Raw genomic sequence first — 20,203 nt, forward strand, 5'->3', positions numbered from 1 at the left:
AGACAGCAAAACAAATGTTACAGGGGTGATAACCCTTCCCTATGTTTTCTGAAAAGCTTAAAAATAGATTTTTGGGCTGGAGCTACACTTTAAAAATGTACCAGTTCAAAATTACAAACAGATTCTACTTAACAACAAACCTACAGTCCCTGTCTTGTTTGCACCACCTGTATACTGCTGTTCGGAGTATATAGGGCCTGGGGGCCCCACGCCTTTCCTTTTTTTAATTTGGGTGCAGGGTTTCCCTTAATATCCATACAAGACCCAAAGGGCCTGGTAATGGACTGGGGGGTGGGGGGTACCCATGCTGTTTTTCTAACTGATTTTTCATCCATATTGCCGGGACACAACATTACATTAAAGCCGCAAGCAGTTTTAAATGACTTTTATTCCTCTACAAATGTCATTTTGTGCAGGGACTGTTCTAAGCATGGGAAACACGCGCCACTTTACAGGCATACTATAGACACCCCCCAGGTACGATATTTAAAGGAATATTTCACTTTTTTTCACTTTAAGCATCATTAAAATCACTGCTCCCGAAAAAACGGCCGTTTTTAGAACTTTTTTTGCATTGATACATGTCCCCTGGGGCAGGACCCGGGTCCCCAAACCCTTTTTAGGACAATACCATGCATATTAGCCTTTAAAATCAGCATTTTGATTTTGAACGTTCGAGTTCCATAGACTTTAATGGGGTTCTAAAGTTCGTGCAGGTTCTGGTGCGAACTGAACCGGGGGGTGTTCGACTCTTCCCTAGTCCTCTAGTGGCGGGGGGAAATGGAGTGTTTCTGTCCATATTCAGTATGCTGTATGGTTAGTTCCTGTTTATCAAAAAGCAATTTTGTGGGTTTTTCTTTGCATCCCGAACTATTTTCCTGGGAGTTGTGGCTGAAATTTTAGTTGGTCTGCCTCACCGTGATTTGGTTTCAACAGAACACCTAATTTTCCACTTCCTGATTAGAGTTTGAACACTGCTGATTGGCGTTCTCAAATCCTTGGATATCTTTTTCTATCCCTTTCCTGTTTTATACAGTTCAACTACCTTTTCCCACAGATCCTTTGATCTTTTGCTTTCCCCATGACTCAGAATCCAGAAACGTCAGTGCAGCACTGGATGAAAGATGCAAGGGTCTGTCAGGAGTCCAGAAACTCATTGACCTTTTATACACACACTAATTACAAGCAAACAGATCACAGGTGAGGATGGTTACATTTAATAGCCATTCAAACCCCTTTTTTGTCAACTTGTGTGCATGTTATCAGGCCAAAATCACCAAGGTATGTAAACCTTTGATCAGGGTCATTTGGGTAGTTTCTGTTGCCATTATGATTTAAAAAGAGTAAGCACAGTTGATTGATAATAAATGGCTTCAGCCAAACACTAACCATGCGTGAAAGAAATGGTTTTGTGTTATCATTCATATTCTCTGAAAAATGGCCAAGAAATCATAAATTCTGCCAGGGTATGTAAACTTATGAGCACAACTGTTTATATATATATATATATACACATCTGTCCAAAGAAATTTCCTGGGTCTTTATCCCCTTCCCGACCAGGCAGGTTGGCTCCCCTGGGCGAATAGCTATACATCAGCTTGCCTTTTGACCACTAGAGCCAATGCGCGTGCCTGGCAATCGCGATGACTGGGGGCACCCGTGATCACTCCACACAGAGACAGAATGGAGATCTGTCAAAGTAAACAGATGGATCTCCATGCTGTCAGGGGTGAGGAGAGCGATCTGTTGTTCATACTAAGTATGAACAACGATCGCTCTCCTCACCCAGGCAGTCCCTTGCACCCCCAGTTAGAATCACTCCCTAGGTAACGCAGTTAACTCCTTGATCGCCCCCTATCGTTAACCCCTTCCCTGCTAGCGACATTTATGCAGTAATCAGTACATTTTATAGCACTGATCGCTGTATAAATGCCAGTGGTCCCAAAAATTTGTCAAAAGTGTCTGTTCTGTCCGCCATAATGTTGCAGTTCCAATAAAAATTGCTGATCACCGCCATTACTAGAAAAAAATAAAAACTGCAGAGATGATCAAATACCACCAAAAGAAATCTCTATTTGTGGGAAAAAAAGGACATCAATTTTGTTTTGTTACAACGTTGAACGACCGGGCAATTGTCAGTTAAAGCGACGCAGTGCCGTATCATAAAAAATGGCCTGGTCATTGAGCAGCCAAATCTTCCGGGGCAGAAGTGGTTAAAGTTCAGTCCCAAGTTATTAAGTGATACTCTTCAAGTAAATAAAAACTCCTTCTTTGGGATCAATGCGAGAGAACATTTGCATAAATATTTATCAATTTGAAATGATGACAAAGCAGCAGTAGTGGGAACAATCATCAATTCCCGTCTCGACTACACAAACTCACTCTACATAGGATTACCCCAATATCAGCTTACGCACCTACAGGCCATTCAAAACGCGGCGGCAAGACTACTAACAGGAAAAAAACCCTGGGAGTCCATCTCCCCATCCCTGAGGAGCCTACATTGGCTAACAGTAAAGAATCGGATCACATTCAAGACCCTCTGCCTCACCCACAAATGCATACAAGGTAATGCCCCTCAATACCTCCGAGAGAAAATAAAACATTACACACCGAATCGCAATCTGCGATCATCTAGCCAAAACCTCCTCCTCGTTCCCAAATACCACTACAAAGCAAGGGGAGAACGAAGATTCGCAGTCCAGGGACCTCGGCTATGCAACTCTCTTCCGACTCATATCTGCATGGAAGAAAACCATCTGGCCTTCAGGAAAAAACTCAAGACTTACCTCTTCTAATGAAGCTGACAACACAACGCATCGGCGCCTTGAGGCGATTCAGTTTGCATTTGCAGCGCTTTACAAATCATTCATTCATTCAAAAGTACAGTAAGATTTCATTTCAGACCTACAAACTATAAGAGGTCTGTAAAATCCTGATGAACAGAAGGCTTCAAAGAAAGTCAAGAACCTCCACTTCTCCTTCTGTCGGCAGGTCCTGGTACTTTACACCCAGAAGGTTGAAGGGTGTCCCCCCCACCACCACCTCTATTCCTCCAGTGCTCGATTGTATAGTATACTCCAACTATTAACTGATTTTTACTTGTATTGAATGTTTTTTTTTTTTTTACTGTAGCTTGAAAATTCTGAATTCTGTCATGTCAGTCATTGGCCCTCCACCTGCTGGATGTCCCCAATGTAAAGCATACTTACTTATCATCCACCCTTCTCGTTCTGCTCAGTAAAAACTTATTTTTCATAAGGTTCATACAGACCTCTAATAGTTTGGAGGTCTGTTAAGGGATGAGAGCATAATACAGGCATACCCCACTTTTAAGTACACAATGGGCTTTATTTACTAAAGCTGAAAAGTGTAAAATCAGACTCACTTCTGCATAGAAACCAATGAGCTTCCAAGTTTTATTACCAAAGCTTAATTGAACAAGCTGAGGTTAGAAGCTCATTGGTTTCTTTGCAGAAGTGAGTCTGATTTTGCACTTTCCAACTTTAGTAAATAAACCCCATTGTGTACTTAAAAGTGGGGTATGCCTGTATACACTAGCACGTGGTGGTTTGTGGTGCAAGGAGCAGATTTGTTCACTCGAGTGGATCCTAAAGAAGGATTTTTTATTTGCTTGAAGGATGTCATTTAATATCACAGGACTGAACTTTAAACACAATGGAAATTTCTTTGGACAGATGTTCATACATATGTAACACACACATTCAATGTTTTGATATTTATTTGTAATATATTGTGCACGTTTTGGGTTTGCCATATGAGTTTCTACCAATTCAAAGTAATTTCATTGATGGTAAAAAAATAAAAAAAAATAAAAAGTTATTATTTTAGAGCGCTGCACATTTTTTTTTTCAGTTTTTATTAGTTTCTGTGAGTGAATTGCATTGTGTTAGCTGCCTAGTTAGGGGAGGTTTCACTTAAATCATTGTGCAGTAACTTTATTTTTTTCTAATTCTATCTATATCTATCTATAAGGGACATGCTGTAATTTTTTTCTTGATTAGCAGCTGCAGCCAAGCTATCGAACTACAATGTCCCAGCAGTGGATTGCTCCATCCACCTTATTTGTGTGGATGGAGGAATCTGCTAGCAACAAAAACTCACCATATGATTGAAAATCCCCACTAACCCAGATGAATTTCGATTAGTGTGTGGCTACCCCCACTTGTTTGGCCTATTGCTGTCAAAAGGACATCAGTGTATTCTGACAGGGTATTCTGACAGTGGCGAGTGTAGGAGTCAGGACAATGTTCCAATGGGAAGGTGGTCGGGGGGGTTGGCCCATCCACCTTGTTTGTATGGATGGAGGAACTTGTTAATACTAGTACACACTATTAGAAAATCAGACAAACAAATCTGTACTTCGAACTATTGTTCGATTTTCTGTTTGTTAGTACACTGCTTTTAAAAGTCGATATGGACTGTTCAGACACAAATTTCTGAAGGGATATGTTAGAGTATTGCTTGTTAGTTAGCATAATGTCCAATTTTCATTTAATTAGTACAGTATTTGTCTTATAAAAATCAAATAAGCAAGTCCACATTTAATCGTAAAAAAGTATGACCATAGACTAGACATCTACATATGTGCGAAGTTGTCCTCTGTCATTCATGAATTTTCACACCATTATTGGCATTCCCTTTTTCAACATTGGAAGTGAAAATGGAAAAAAATAACACTTGTTTGTCCCATTTTCTAATAGTTTGTACTAGGATTAAAGCGGAGCTCCGCCGAAATGTTTTTTTTTTAAGTCAGCAGCTACAAATACTGCAGCTGCTGACTTTTAAAACATGGACACTTACCTGTCCAGGGCGCCAGCGATGTCGGCACCCGAGGCCGAACCGTCTCTCGGTCCTCGGGTGCTGCCGCCTCCATCTTCGGTAAGGGAATCAGGAAGTGAAGCCGCGTGGCTTCACTTCCCGGTTCCCTACTGCTCATGCGCGAGTCGCACAGCGCAATACGGATGGTCCCTGCTGTCTCTGGGACCCGTGTGTTTCCCAGCAGACAGCGGGGAGGGAGCAGGAAGTGGCGTAAATAACCGCAGATTCTGCGGCTATCTATGCTGGAAGTGGGTACAGATACCTGTAATATACAGGTATCTGCACCCCCCTCCCCCCTGAAAGGTGCCAACTGTGACACCGGAGGGGGGGAGGAATCCGATGAGTGGAAGTTCCACTTTTGGGTGGAACTCCACTTTAAGTTTTTTTTTTTTAATTTGCTGCTAGCTGAATGAAATAAACAAAAACAAAACAAACTGACAACGAATGGCCAGCCTAAGACTTGCATATTGTGTTGTTGTTTCAATTTGGGTGCGTGTATGTGTGTGCATGTTAGTGGATGCACACATACGCATAAATGTTGATCAATGCAAAAAGTACATTACGATGTAATTTTAAACCAAAGACAAATTCCTTGTATGGCTTTACATACTTAGCCAATAAAACGGATTCTGACTAAGCACACCCCAAAGAATTAATACATAAAAATGATAAGTTAAATTGTCTGGTGCTTTTTAACTGCTACAGTGTCCTAACACCATTACAGTATATAAAAAGAATGCAATAAGCTGAAGTTTGGATGAAATGTTGAGCATAGTTTATACACATTTGGTTAGACAGTATACACATTTTTACAGGTCTGTACACCCAATCTATATGAGATTTTTTAAGGAGCAAAGAACTATGACAGTATAACAGAAAGTACTGTATATGGTATAAACAATATTAATAGTTTAAATACAGCAATTACTAAAAATTATTTTAAAGTAGTCTCTTACCAATCAGCAGAGCATGTCCACACGGAAGCTTTAAAACTCTACTTATTCTAGAAATGTGCTGTATTGCAAAATGAAACATTACTAGATTCATTGGGGTCTTGCTGCTTGCATTGTACTGGTGCAAGTATCGCTGCATGCACTAAGAAAAGAGAAAAAAAAGCAAAACAAACATGTTAAATCACAGGTGGTTCTGTCAATGTCAAAATGCCAATTTTATATACATCCTCGGTTTTATCTGATTTCATTGAAGGATTTCCCTCCGTTTAACCACCTATCATTCTCTACATTGTAATAAGAAAAGTAATTGTGTCTTTAGCCTAGAACAAACTTTAAAAGTTTCTCACCATAAACAAAAGAAAAATCTGAGTACAGGGATTCCTGAAATGTGACCTCACGCTATGTGTAGTCTGTAAAAAGCAGTGAGTCTTCTACATAAGCAGGAAATAAGATTGTCATTGGAAATTCTATCACAGTTGCAGATTTAAATGTTCTTTTTAAAAACACCAAATTGCAAAATAGCTTAATAAAATGATGAAAATAAAGATGATATGTGACGAAACAAACATTAATAAGACTAGAAATACAATGCAGGCAAACTTGGACCTTTGGAAACTGAATCCCTAATTTTCAGATTTCACTACATTTTTCTCCATATAAAGTTGTATATAAAGGAGCTGGATATACCTTATGTAATAAAAATATCACTAAGTATATATACCCATTGCTACATGGGTATATAAAGGATGGGCCTACCATATACACTATATTACCAAAAGTATTGGGACGCATGCCTTTACACACATGAACTTTAACCACTTCAGCCCCGGAAGGATTTACCCCCTTCCTGACCAGAGCACTTTTTGCGATTCGGCACTGTGTTGCTTTAATTGACAATTGCGCGGTCATGCGATGTGGCTCTAAAACAAAATTGACGCTTTTTTTTTTCTCACAAAAAGAGCTTTCTTTTTAGTGGTATTTGATCACCTCAGTGATTGTTATTTTTTGCGCTATAAACAAAATAAGAGCGTCAATTTTGAAAAAAATCGCATTATTTTTTACTTTTTGCTATAATAAATATCCCCAAAAAATATATAAAAAAACATTTTTTTCCTCAGTTTAGGCCGATATGTATTCTTCTACATATTTTTGGTAAAAAAAAAAAATGTAATAAGCATTTATTGATTGGTTTGTGCAAAAGTTATAGCGGTTACAAAATAGGGGATAGTTTTATAGCATTTTTATTAATATTTTTTTTTTTTACTAGTAATGGCGGCGATCAGCAATTTTTATCGGGACTGCGACATTATGGCGGACACATCGGACATTTTTGACACATTTTTGGGAACATTGTCATTAATACAGCAATCAGTGCTATAAAAATGCACTGATTCCTGTGTAAATGACACTGGCAGTGAAGGGGTTAACCACTAGGGGGCGGGGAGGGATTAAGTCCTATGGGAGTGATTCTAACTGTAGGAGGGATGGGCTGTGTGTGTCATCACACTGATCTCTGCTCCCAATGACAGGGAGCAGAGAACAGTGACACTGTCACTGGGCAGAACGGGGAGATGCTGTTTACAACAACATCTCCCCGTTCGTCCTCTCCACGAGGCGATTGCGGTATCCCCGCGGCGATCGAGTCTGCGGGACCCGCGACCCGACTCATGGAGAGCGCGGCAGGCGCGCGCACACGGCGGCAAATTCAAGGTAACGTATGGGTACCTTTCTTTGCGCAGCCGTGACATTCTGGCGACGTATATCTACAGGAGCCGGTCGGGAACCGGTTAATGGCATCCCAGTCTTAGTCCATAGGGTTCAATATTGAGTTGGCCCACCCTTTGCAGCTATAACAGCTTCAACTCGTCTGGGAAGGCTGTACACAAGGTTTAGGAGTGCGTCTATGGGAATGTTTGACCATTCTTCCAGAAGCACATTTGTGTGGTCAGGCACTGATGTTGGACTAGAAGGCCTGGCTTGCAGTCTCTGTTCTAATTCTTCGCAAAGGTGTTCTATCAGGTTGAGGTCACGACTATGTGCAGGCCAGTCAAGTTTCTCCACCCCAAACTCACTCATCCATGTCTTTATGGACCTTGCTTTGTGCACTGGTCCAAATCATTTGGTGGAGGGGGGATTATAGTTTGGGGTTGTTTTTCAGGGGTTGGGCTTGGCCCTTAGTTCCAGTGAAAGGAACTCTTAAGGCGTCAGGATGCCAAGGCATTTTGGACAATTTCCTGCTTCTAACTTTGTGGGAACAGTTTGAGGATGGCCCCTTCCTGTTCCAACATGACTGCACACCAGTGCACAAAGCAAGGTCCATAAAGACATGGATGAGCGATTCTGGGGTTGAGGAATGTGACTGCCTGCACAGAGTCCTGACCTCAACCCGATTGAACACCTTTGGGATGAATTAGAGTGGAGATTGTGAGCCAGGCCTTCTCGTCCACATCAGTGCCTGACCTTACAAATGCGCTTCTGGAAGAATGGTCAAACATTCCCATAGACACACTCCTTAATCTTGTAGACAGCCTTCTCAAAAGGGTTGAAGCTGTTATAGCTGCAAAGGGTGGGCCAACTCAATATTGAACCCTACGGACTAAGACTGGGATGCCAATAAAGTTCATATGCGTGCAGGCATCCCAATAGTTTTGGTAATATATATACACACACACACACATACTGTATACTTATAAATAAATGTAAACATGTATTAAAACATGGACAGTGTCAAAAGGACAGTGGACAGTGTCAGTAAGGCAAAGATTGGTGTCAGTAGTACAGTGGATTGTGTCAGTAGGGCAGATGATGTTGTCAGAAGAGTAGTAGGGCAGTGTACAGTGTCATTAGTTTTTTATTTTTATTATTTTTTTAAATTATTTTTTACAATTACGTTTTTTAATTATTTTCAACATTATTATTTATTTTTTACAATATTTTACATTTGTTTTAGGAACCCCATTTGGGGCTTTGGTGAAATATCAGGAGTCTAAACAAACCCCTGATGTCTTACTTTTGAAACAGAGAAAGGGACTGAGGACAAAGAATCCTGAGTCCCTTTTTCCCCCAGCCTCAGCTGCATTGGCCTCTTCCCCCATCCTGAAACATCCCCCGCAGCAGCTGGTGAGAGAGGAGAGAAGGGAAGCTGGTAGTGCTGTGGGTTGGGGGGACACGGGGGGCCATGCAGCAGGGGGAATCTGCACTACACAGGTTTATTAGGATGTGCCCAGGCACACCCGGCACACCCTGTGTGCACGCCTATGAATGTGTTTGAATGTGTTGGATGTATCCTCCCTCCTTTCTAAATAAAATGCTCAGGGGTATTCTTTGGAAGCAGTACAGACTATCTTGATGTGTATGGGCAAGTAAAAGTTCCAATCAATAGTAATAGAGGTCTAGATATTCTGATGAGTGTGACCTTTGCATGCGTGTGTACACTGGGTGTCACTTAGTGGAATAATTGTTTTTCATTAACGCGGGATTTTTTATTTGTTGAAAACATTTATATTTTACTTTGGAAAAATTTTATTTGTCATTGTATGGTCAATGTAAATAGCACTGTAACTGGTACAGGTCCAGCTGTGGAAACATTTGGGGGGGGGGGGGGGTGTTACTAAAACTAGAACAGACAGAACCTAAAGTAGCTGTGCATAGTAACCAATCAACTTCTAATCTGTTGTTGTGTATCACCTTTACAGTGCTGGGTCACAAACATCAGGATTTATTCTTCAGTAAATATTAAACATTTGTCAGCAAAGCTTCAGCTACAGAAACATTGTGTGGCCCTTAAAAATAAGCAAAACAGCGCTGTATAAACATACAATTCTGGAATTCCAGTGTCAAAGATGGTGGTCAGCCTACGAGCATGCATGAGGATGTGTGTACATCCTAGCTTTACCCAGCATGTTTCTTCTTACATGACATCATCAGGGGCGTATACGATGCTGTTTTATGTTGGATAGCATGTGAGTGCTTTACTTTTTATCTAAAAAAGTTTATAGTTTTACACTACTGGGAGTGCTTCCTTTGTTTTGCGTTTTACATGTATGCACTAATGGTCCCATCTGGGAGAGTAGTTTGGAGGAGTTCTATGCATCACCAAATTTGTAATTCTCTCTAACCAGATTTGTGATGCTGTTGATGATTTACATTTGTTGCAAGAAATTGCCAGGTCTCTAAGCTGCATTTAAGGACTACAGCTTGGAAGGACAGTTTATTCTTGTGCTTGTCCCTACTGTAAGTATTTTATAATGTTAGACTGACAGAATTGTGAAAAAATAATAGAGCCCGTACTGGTCCAGGGTTTTATCCCTCCTTCTCCTAGACTAAATCCTACTGTATAGGACATGCCAAGATGTAAGGCATGTTTGCTAGCTGTATTTGAATTATTATTATTATTATTAAATGTATAACTGAATTAAATCTTTTTATTTTTTTCTGGAGTTCAGCTTTAAGTGTCCTGTAACCATTTGAAAATTAGTTGACATTTACAATTCAGCGATAAACTTGGAGTTTAAAACTTTTTTCCAGTTCTTTGAACTATGAACCAATAAAGCATCCTCTATTCACTTGGCACTTTTGTACTAGTAACAATAAAATGTACATCATCTATCAGTTGTAATGAACACAAATCTGTCAGCTTTTATTGCTGTAGGGCAAGCAAGATCTGTTATTTATGGTGATGGCTACATTTTTGTTTCTTTTTTTTTAAAGGAAATGAAAAGAACAAAAATATTCACAAAAACAATCTGTCATATTATATTAGTTGGTATTTTCTAAAAAAAAGGGGACTCTCCAACAAAGGCAGCAGTTTAAGATGATCACATTATAAGATAAAATCTAAATATAACTGTATATTATTCTTTGTTCATTTTCACTTATGCTTTTTCAAGTTAAATAGAAAAAACTGAGTTCTCTAAATAAAAAGCACCTCATGCATTTAACATGATCAGTACATGATAAGTAGACAAGTAGAGATCTGTATAAATCAAAACATGAACAGTCAGCACAAGTTTAATTTCTAGTACTATATCTTCTTCCATTATACTTTATAGTTTGTAGACTGGAATTTCTATGCTCTCATTTATAGTGTATTTCTATGTTCTCATTGAATGTATTATTAGTACATTTTAATTTTCAGAATGTATTAATAGCCTACTTATATTAATGTTTTTAAAGACTTCATGAAAATGCAAAGTAACAACCACAAGTCTTTTCCCTATAAGTCAAATTGATAAAGAAGTGTATTCCTAAAAGTAAAAAAAAAAAAAAAAAGTAGTACTTTATCAGTGTTGTAAATAAAGGGTCTTGATTGGTAAAGTTCATTCTACACTTAAAGAAGAACTGAAGTCTGCTCACATAATTTGTAATAACAACATCTTTGCCATTCTGAATTTGTATAATGAAAGATGGGGGGAGGAGGAAGGGGGATTCCCCTTCCTCCTCCCCCCCATCTTTCGTTATACAAATATGTTTAAAGGATGAAGGTACCCAAATAATACTTATTCATTTTCACTCTTTTGGCAATTATTTCAGCTTCCCTCCAACCACTTTGCATATTATTTTATATATACTGTGATTCTGTACTTGCCAAATATGCTGCAGAAATCTCTCTCCACTAAGTCTGTCTGCATTCAATTTAACTGTGGGCAGCCGAAGCTGTTGCCTATTAACTTCCTGGATTTACACAAACACACAGAGGCACACCTCCAGCTCTGCAGCCCTACAGCTTTCATTGGCCCTCTTATGACTCATCCCCCCCTCCCTTCCTGGTAAACTCTCACGAGAGCGAGAAAGAGAGCTGTGAATGATGTCATAAGCCTAGGCTAATGACCAGACAAGAAACAGGAAGTGGGCTGTATAAGGTATTTACTGGCAGAAAAAAATATTTTAGTATCCAAAGTTAAAAAAACAAGGGCAGAAGATTTAATGGATGGAAAGATGAAAAAAATGACTGAAGTTCCACTTTAAGGCCCATCGTCAGGCAAAAATCAATCCCCACTCATACCTCCCTCCCACTCCCTCCAAATCATTGGTTGTTTGTTTTTTTTTTGTTTTTTTGTTTTTTTTTTAAAGTCTTTGATTCTATTGTCACCTCTTCTAGGAATGGGAAACAGAGCTCCAACACATCGACCAGTCCACCTATTGTGTTCTTATCACATTGTGCAGTCTTCTGGAGCCTGAGCGCACCATGCAACTGAACAGAAAGATTCCACCTTACCCAGGCAGCTATGTGGGAACCCAAAACAGGAGCACTATGTAGCATGATTGGAAGCCTGCAAACTGAGCATTTCAACTTCTGAGCATAGTCCTACTGTCACAGACATTAATATCCTAAAGCTCACATGCTATTTTGGTCCTTAAGTTTAAATCTACTAAAACATTTAGGAAATAAATAAAACTATACAAATTTGCTTACAATTTTAAGCTCATCTATATCTACAATTTCATTGTAATGCTTTTCAGACTTTACTGAAGTTTTCTGGAAAACATAATCTCCAAAGAAAAGATTGCGCATGTCCTCATCTTGCACCTCTCTCCCAATCACCAGATGACTGAAGAGGTGGCTCATCTTCTCCTTAAACTGAGACTGTACAACATTCTAAAAGAAGAGCAGAGAAAACAATATTCTAGTATTACAATAGTATATACTAATACAGACCCAATATTACATTTAGCCAACATTGATAATAGTAGTTGTGCTGTATTATAGCACAAGCAAATTACAGCATGACAGTAATTCAGCTCTGTCCTTTCATCATATTACCAGTGACCTTTATGTCATGTGTTAATATTTTAATTTATGTGCATGACATTCAACAATTCCTTGGTGGATTCTTTTTCAGATGTGTAACAATGCAAAACAAGTAAACATATAAAACTTAAGCATATTAAAACTGCACATAATACTTACTGTAAGTGTGAGTTTACATTAAAAAAAAGCATGTGTATGTGCTAAGAGCTCATATCTACAGTTTAAAATCACTAAAAATATAGATAACTGGATAGAAGTGTTCTGTTTTTAAAGGAATTGGCAGATAAATAATTTTGAAAATGGCTATAATTGAATATACTGTAAAGCCTAGGCGCATAGATTTTATACAGTCACAACTATACATCTATCATAGCCATGCCCACGTCATATATTTTACCTGCCTAACCAGCCAAATTATACCAAACCATGGCATTCAGTAACAGTTATGCTTTTTGATGTTTTTTACCTATATGTAACTCAGGAACAGCTCAGAGATAACCTTTAAAACTCTTTAGGACAGAAGAAAATATAGTTTTACGGGCACATATTAATATGCATAATTGAAGTGTTTAGCGTTATATGAGTACCATCACTTAAAAGCTTTCAGAATTAAAAAGCAACACATAGGCCCCATCCTGATGTGGCCAAACCCAAACCTCTATTTTTTGCAAATATTACATTTACTTTTAATGTGCACTTTGGTCATTAAGGTTGGCTTTAGCCCCACACCCTCCAAGCAGCACATACTCACCCTTATTTTTTCCTGCTATTCTATTTATTGGAGGAAACCAAAGAAAACCTTTGGTACATCTGAGTACATTTGGTACATCTGAGTTTTGAGCACCATGTGACCCACTCATGTGAGAGAGCTTTAACGTTAACTCCCAGGCGCTAAACAAAGTGTTGGGAGAATAAATGTGAGAGGCAAGTATATGCTACTGGGTTGGTCTGTAAAATCTGTTGCTTTGTGTTGCATGGACAAGCACAGATTGACTTAACCCCCCCACCCCCGAATGCAATCAAGGTATTGAAGGGTAATGAGCAAAGTTGAATGTCTGATTATATATTTTGTATGAAATACAACATGAATATAAGGGAATATTGCATGGTTAACATTACAACTTCTATTTTAATTGGCAATATAATGTTATATGTGTAACAAGTGTAACTCCAGTCATTTCAGTCATGTTACATATTAACAGTGAATATATCATAACTCATAACTCCAAAATGTTTCTCATTTAGAGAAATTGTCCTTCTTTTGAAGCCAAATCCCTTTGTCCCTCTTTCCTCCTCAGCTGTCTCTTTTTTTAGTCTGATGTATAGGCCTCTATTAAAGAAATGTACTATAACTACCAAAATTGATATACTACACAACATATTTCATCTTACTTTTCATCTTTCTTTTATTTTTTATTGCTTTTGTGATTTCAAAAAGCTTGTATAAATGAAAAATAATGGTTAGAAAACACACTTGTGAATTTAAGGTTACCTTTTATAACATGTCATACGTTATACCTGTATTCAGGATGTAACATGTAATATATTACTGCTGCAGCTGTCCCCACGCCCCCCCCGAGTCCCTTCTGTGACACTGTGACAGCAGGATGGAGATCTTCTCCCCAAACCTGCTATCATAATTTAAAAAAAAGGCGCTTTGCCAACCCGGCCGTGACATTGATTCACAGAGTTCTGTGAATGTGAGAACTACAAGTACCGACAGCCTTTGTGGCTGTCAGTTTGTAGTTCTCAATGAACTACCAGGGCACTCTTGAGTGCTATATGAAGTTCATTGATTCTTCCCTTCAGTGTGTAACTGCCTGATTGTATGAGGTATGAGCATACAGCTTACACTGAGCCTTACATTGTACCCACAATCTGCTAATCACAGGTGCAATGCTTTACAGGCTTCAGATAAAAAAATAAAATTAAAAAAATGCACCTTTTTTACCTGCAAAAAGATGTGCATTTATCATTTTCTTTAAAAAGGTGAACTTACCCTTTAAACCAATATTTTTTTTCAAATTCATTATTTAGTTAATGCAAATAGGGGAAAGGCAGGGATGAGTGTTTGTCCACATACTTTGTACTAAAGGAGGACTCTCTTTCCCATCCCAGGAAGTTAGGTTATGATATGTTTCTCGATTTCAAAATATTTCATGCAGACACACATTATTTGCACAAAAAAGGCCCCAGCTGACATTAAGAAAGGAAATTCCAATTCTACTTGTGTAAACTTTCAAAGAAAAATATATATCCTTTATTTTTTTTATCCTTTCTGAACTTTACATGTTTGTTGTGGAATAGTCATACAACATTTTCTGAATAGATAGCTGTTCCCTCTAATGGCTTGGTTCCAGGTTGCCTTCCACTTTAATGGTCCTTCACTAACTTTCTACCTTTCCTCTCTCTCAGGAAACAATCACTCAGCCTTAAAAGAGATAAATATTCTCTTGCAGTATTTATTTGTTCAAAGTTAATATAAATGCCATAAAATCCAGGTTTAATACTCACAATATAGAGTGCCCAGAACCTCGGCAGTCGGCACCAATACATATAGCCTAAAGCTCAAAAACACTGCCGCTCTATCTCTTAAGCAGGCATGCATCACAAAGCCATGAAAACAGAAGTGACATCACCACATTGCCGGAAAATGACTGACTTCTTCCCATCTCCGACACATTTCACTGTCACGGCATCCTCTGGAATGCATGCCGACTCCACGGATGTAATGGCGGTGTTTTTTTTAACTTCAGGTGATATGCATTGGTGCCAAGGTACTGGGCACTGTATATTGTGAGTGTTAAATTTGGATTTTATGGCATTTACTAAATTTGAATGGAAAATACTGCACTATGAGAATATTTATCTCTTTTGGGGCTGAGTGATTGTTTCCTGAGGAGGAATGGTGGCAAGTTGGTGAAGGACCACTACAGTGGAAGGCAACCTGGAACCAAGCCATTGGAGGAAACAGCTATCTATTCAGAAAGTGTTAAATGACCTTTAGTAATAAAAGGTCACATATTTGTGGTGAGTACATATGTGTTTTTTGGAATTCGAGCACAAGGGTGAAGTCAAGATTAGGAGAAGGCGCCTACTATTTATCATTACTCTTGGCATCAGTTATTAATTCTCTCATCGCTCATGACCAGACAAGGTTTATTTCCTTGTAAAGGGGATAGTATTGTAAAGGGGCTGAAGAATGTAAACTAAGCCTATATGCTGATGATGTGTTATTGTTTCTTGACAACCCTATTACCTCTGTCCCCAACTTAACCTCCACCTTAGAAGTTTTTCACAATCTCTTGGGTCTAGGGGTTAATATTATTTAAGTGTTCAGCAATCCCAATTAACCTGTCTGGTCCATTAATCTCATCTCTCCATTCTCACTTTCAGTTTCAATGTTGTAATAAATCCCTCCAGCACTTAGGTATTTACCTTATTGCTCCTTTCTACAGTTATATTTATGCAGCCAACTATCCACCCATGCTTCAGAAACTCAGAATGTTATTAAAATTAAGGTTCCCATACCATATCTCCTTTCCTGGGCAAGCCCTCAACATGTCCATCCTGCCAAAATTACTTTTTTTCTTTAGGGCCCTACTCATCTATATTCCCAAATCTATTATCAAGGGATTATCAATGGTAAATAGATTTATTTGGATGTGCAAAATGCCTAGACATGATAGCTTCCCTCTTTATAGATCACAGGCAAGGGGTACCAAATTTGTGGCACTGTTTAGACATGTGTATGGCCAAAATTTTCATTTGGATTCATTTTCATTTCATTTGTTAATTAAAGAATTTCATTTTGCCATGTTCATTATGTTGAACAGATTCATTTTCGGGATTCGTTTAGTATGTTCGACATTTGTTTCGTATATTTGTATCAGAAGGATTTGATATTTTCAACTCCAATCCAAATTTATTGTGAAGAATAGCTTGTTTTTAAGGAGCAGGTGGCTGCCATGTCCTATGACTCATCTGCTGTCAGCAGATAACAACCATGACTCATTTGATGTCAGTGGACAGCATATTGTAAACGAAAAAAAAAAAAAAACTCTGGGTGTCTCCCCTAATCCATACCAGGCTATTCGGGTCCAATATGGATATTTAACCTCCCTGGCGGTATGATTCTTTCGGATTTTAGGTGCTGAAAGCGGTACAATTATTTTGCATGGAAATTTGGCGTTTTATATTGTAGGTCTGTAAATCTTAACAATAACACACTTAAATCTGTCCAAACCAGAGTCTAGTAGATATCCCGGGTATGATAAAGTTTGAAACACAAAAACATAAATTATAATATAATAAATAAAAATAAATAATTAAAAAAAATTTAAAAAAATAGTAATAAAATACATTTCCCCACAATTCACTATCGCTCAATTCTGCAAGTGTTCTAATTTACTATCGCTGTTTTCTAGCTGGTCTAAAGCCACTTTTGACGTAAAGGGACACTTTTTGGTTGCTATGGACAATCTCCAGTTTCCAGGCAGAAAGAACAGTGTTTATCATGTAAAACTGCATGCAGGGCATGGGCCAGAGCACTGGGGACAAAAGGGATGTGAAATCATTTCATACAGTATTGTAATCTGTAAGATTACAGTACTGTATGTGTTATGATTTTGACATTTTTTTGAATTTGCCGCCAGGCTCCGCCCCCGTGCGTTGCGCCGCTCGCAGGGAACGGAGCCTGGCACAGAGAGGCTTCGGAGGAGGACGGAGCCCTCGGACACTGCGGGGGACATCGCAGGATCCCGGGGACAAGGTAAGTAAAGCCGCCCCAGGATCCTGCAATGCGATCCCGAGTGTGGCTCGGGGTTACCGCTAATGGTACTGAATTTTAACCTCGAGCCACACTCGGGAATACCGCCAGGGAGGCTACGAAGTACCCCACGCCAATTTTTTTTTTTTACAAAAATTGCATGGGGTCCTCCCCAAAATCCATACCAGACCCTTATCCAAGCATGCAGCCCAGCAGGCCAGGAAAGAGGGGGGGGCAAGTGCTCTCTCCTCCTGAACCATACCAGGACACATGCCCTCAACATGGGGGTGGTGCTTTTGGGGAGGGGGCTCTCCCCCCAAAGCACCTTGTCCCCATGTTGATGAGGACAAGGACCCTGGCCCAGTGGTTTTGGGGGTCTGCAGGTGAGGGGCTTATAGGAATCTGGAAGCCCTCTTAAACAAAGGGGCCCCTAGAAAAGTGTGAAAAGTAAATAAAAACAGTAGACAGCTTTTGACAAGTCCTTTATTTAAGAAAAACACAAAAAAAGACAAAAACAATGTCTGTCCGCTGACCCTAAAAGAATAAAAAAGAGGTCCTCACATGATGCTTGCCTCCCAGTGTGCATTTACTTATTGTACTCAATTTTAAATCACCCTGGGTGATGACTCAACACTGTGTAATGCCTGTCTGACTGTACATGCTTAAAGTGATTGTAAAGTCTTGTTTTTTTTTATATTAAAATAAAACATGTTTACTTACTTTCTCTTTGCAGTGGTTTTGCACAGAGAAGCCTCAATCCTCCTCTTCTCAGATCCCCGGCTTGAGCTCCTGACCCCTCCCTCCTGTTGAGTGCCCCCACAGCAAGCAGCTTGCTATGGGGGCACCCAAGCTGAGTTGCAACTCCCTGTATCCATTCAGACATGGAGCCCTGCCTAGGCCCCATCCCCCTCTATCTAGTCATTGGCTAACTGAGTTTTATTGACAGCAGCGGGACCCAATGGTTCTGCTGCTGTGTCTCAGCCAATCATGAAGGAAAGTCCTGGACGACTAAGGCATTTGTGGACATCGCTGAATCGAGAAGGGGCTCAGGTAGATATTAGGGGGCTGCTGCATACAGAAGGCTTTCTATCTTAATGCATAGCATATATTGACATAAAAAAACCTTCTGCCTTTACAACCACTTTAATGTTTTTTTACTTTTTCCAATAAAACCATTTGCAAACAAACTTATACTATGGAAATATATATATGCTTTATTGTGCTGAAAAAGCAAAACACATTTGCCTTTATCACTGATACTTTCCCAGATTTACAGTCTGTAAATAGGCTAATTGTCGCTCAGATTTATTCCACTGTATTTGATTTAACTGTTATTAGCAGAGTGGATGAGGGAGTCATTTTATTTCAGCGATGTAAGGGGATGCTGTGTGCAGATTACACTCAGCAACACCCACTGACATCTCTACCTACAGAGGCCTCTACCGGGACAATAATTATAAGACGCTGCTTTTTGTTTGGCATTATGATGTATAAAAATATGCTGTTAATTACTGGGACTGCAGTAAGTAGCCAGAAATGTCAGTGTTTGAAATGTAATTAGTGTCTTTAAAGGTTTTTTAAAGCGACTCATTTAGTCAGCTCACTAGAACAGGACACATTAAGTTAATTGTCTTCAACGTAGTACTTTGTAACTTATCAAGGAGAAGTATCCAGCTTCATAGCTGAGCTGTCTACTTGACACATAAGTAAGCACAGCTAACAGAGCCCCAAGATAATTTCTGGCTTATCTTGAAATCTGTTGTACCCTAGGTAATTGAAACTTGGTGTTTTATAATGTTTTGGACTAGGGAAGATTCATCCACAAGTTGGGAAACAGGTTTAGGGATTTAGAACAATGTTTTTTTTAAGGTCTATTTTTCTCCCAATAGTTGAAGCAAACTATAAAAGCATGCCCTGGCTGTGCTCATCTATACAGTTGACCTAGATGCAAAGTCTCCTGATGCTTAGGCAACGCAGGTACATTTTTCTTTTATGATCAATTCTCCTGCTCGTACAGAACATGAATAATTAGAGAGCAGATGCCATACCTTTCATTTTACAAAGCACTGCTGGCTGTGAGGACAATCTCTGTTAAATGGCTTGCCAGAACAGCATTGCCCCTGTAGTATAATTATGAAAGGCTAGGGTATGAATATTGCACATGATGCTTGAATAAACAATGCTACCTATATCAATGGCACAACCTGCTCACCCAGTTGTCATAACATTAATATTAACTAGCAGCTGTCAAGAGTTTAATATCTTTAAGTATGCTACAGCAAGGGTGGATGTCCAGTGCAAAATATAAGAAAAATTATAAATCAGTAAGTCTAAAAGGATTTTAGATACTATTAACACTCTATAAAATATATAGGTAAACACAGAGGGGAATCAAGTCTGCTTTAAAAAGAGAAACCTGAGACTTCTGCTGGCTAAAGAAATGTAATAGAAGAGAAAATTAGCACCCACTTGCTCACTGACTCTGGAATGGCAGTAGTGATATTCAAACATCATACACAAAACAGTAGCCAATCTAATCAGCATAAATGGACATCAGAAATATTAATGTAACTTTATGCTTACAAACTTTTTATTAGAAGGTTTCAAAACGTGGTACAGAGACACTAGCATCTTGAAACATCAGAATATCATATTGTTACAGAAATGACAAAAAGTACAAATCACGGCCAATCCATAAAAGTGTGCAATTATCCATGCGCAAATGTGAATACTAATACTGATAATGCAATTATTTCTAAAAGGGAAAAAGAGAAGACATCATCATTAACATTCAAAGGGGTGAACAGCGCTGATCAGCAGACATAAATAGAATCCTCAGAAGCGGAGCAAAGATTTTGTATTATTAAGTTAAAAGTAAAGGTAAACACC

At 39.0% G+C, this 20,203-nt stretch overlaps 1 protein-coding gene across 1 annotated transcript in view; it reads right to left on the reverse strand.

Moving 5' to 3' along the window:
* The window catches only part of LOC141133958 (dynein axonemal heavy chain 3-like), a 3,453,856-nt gene that overhangs the window by 1,131,522 nt on the left and 2,302,131 nt on the right, over positions 1–20,203 (reverse strand). Inside the window, exons 47-48 of the mRNA XM_073623563.1 lie at positions 12,211–12,393; positions 5,799–5,937 (exon numbers count right to left, since the gene is read on the reverse strand). Coding sequence (XP_073479664.1) covers positions 5,799–5,937; positions 12,211–12,393 — 322 coding nt within the window. The remainder of the gene's footprint in view (positions 1–5,798; positions 5,938–12,210; positions 12,394–20,203) is intronic.

The sequence above is a fragment of the Aquarana catesbeiana genome, linkage group LG03 (assembly GCF_042186555.1).
Source record: "Aquarana catesbeiana isolate 2022-GZ linkage group LG03, ASM4218655v1, whole genome shotgun sequence".
In the NCBI taxonomy this organism is placed as follows: domain Eukaryota; kingdom Metazoa; phylum Chordata; class Amphibia; order Anura; family Ranidae; genus Aquarana; species Aquarana catesbeiana.